We start from the raw sequence: 237 nt of genomic DNA on the forward strand, positions 1-237 counted from the left end.
CCCCCCAGCGGAGCCTTTTTCAGGGCGGCCTCTCTGCTGTTCCTCCGCAGAGTCGCGTGAATGATACTGCTGTCCAGCCTCTGCGCGAGGCTTCTGCCCTGGGACAGCTGGCTGGCGATGTCGGGGTAGGGCGGCGGGTCCCCGCTTGGGATGGAGTATCGGGGGACAGTCAGCCGGTTGAGGGTGGCGCTGGCGCAGGGCTGCTGCATCTTCTTCTCGGCGGCGGTGATGCGCAGG

General features: G+C 67.5%; 1 protein-coding gene across 1 annotated transcript in view; it reads right to left on the reverse strand.

The window, feature by feature from the left end:
- The window catches only part of LOC104526406 (tubby-related protein 4-like), a gene marked incomplete at its 5' end in the record, with an annotated part of 4,215 nt that extends 3,982 nt beyond the window's left edge, over positions 1-233 (reverse strand). Inside the window, 2 exon segments of the mRNA XM_029085421.1 lie at positions 1-3; positions 6-233. The exon segment at positions 1-3 is cut by the window's left edge and continues 1,614 nt beyond it. Coding sequence (XP_028941254.1) covers positions 1-3; positions 6-233 — 231 coding nt within the window.
- Positions 234-237: the final 4 nt, after the last annotated feature.

Source organism: Antrostomus carolinensis, unplaced genomic scaffold (assembly GCF_000700745.2).
Source record: "Antrostomus carolinensis isolate BGI_N321 unplaced genomic scaffold, ASM70074v2 scaffold12606, whole genome shotgun sequence".
In the NCBI taxonomy this organism is placed as follows: domain Eukaryota; kingdom Metazoa; phylum Chordata; class Aves; order Caprimulgiformes; family Caprimulgidae; genus Antrostomus; species Antrostomus carolinensis.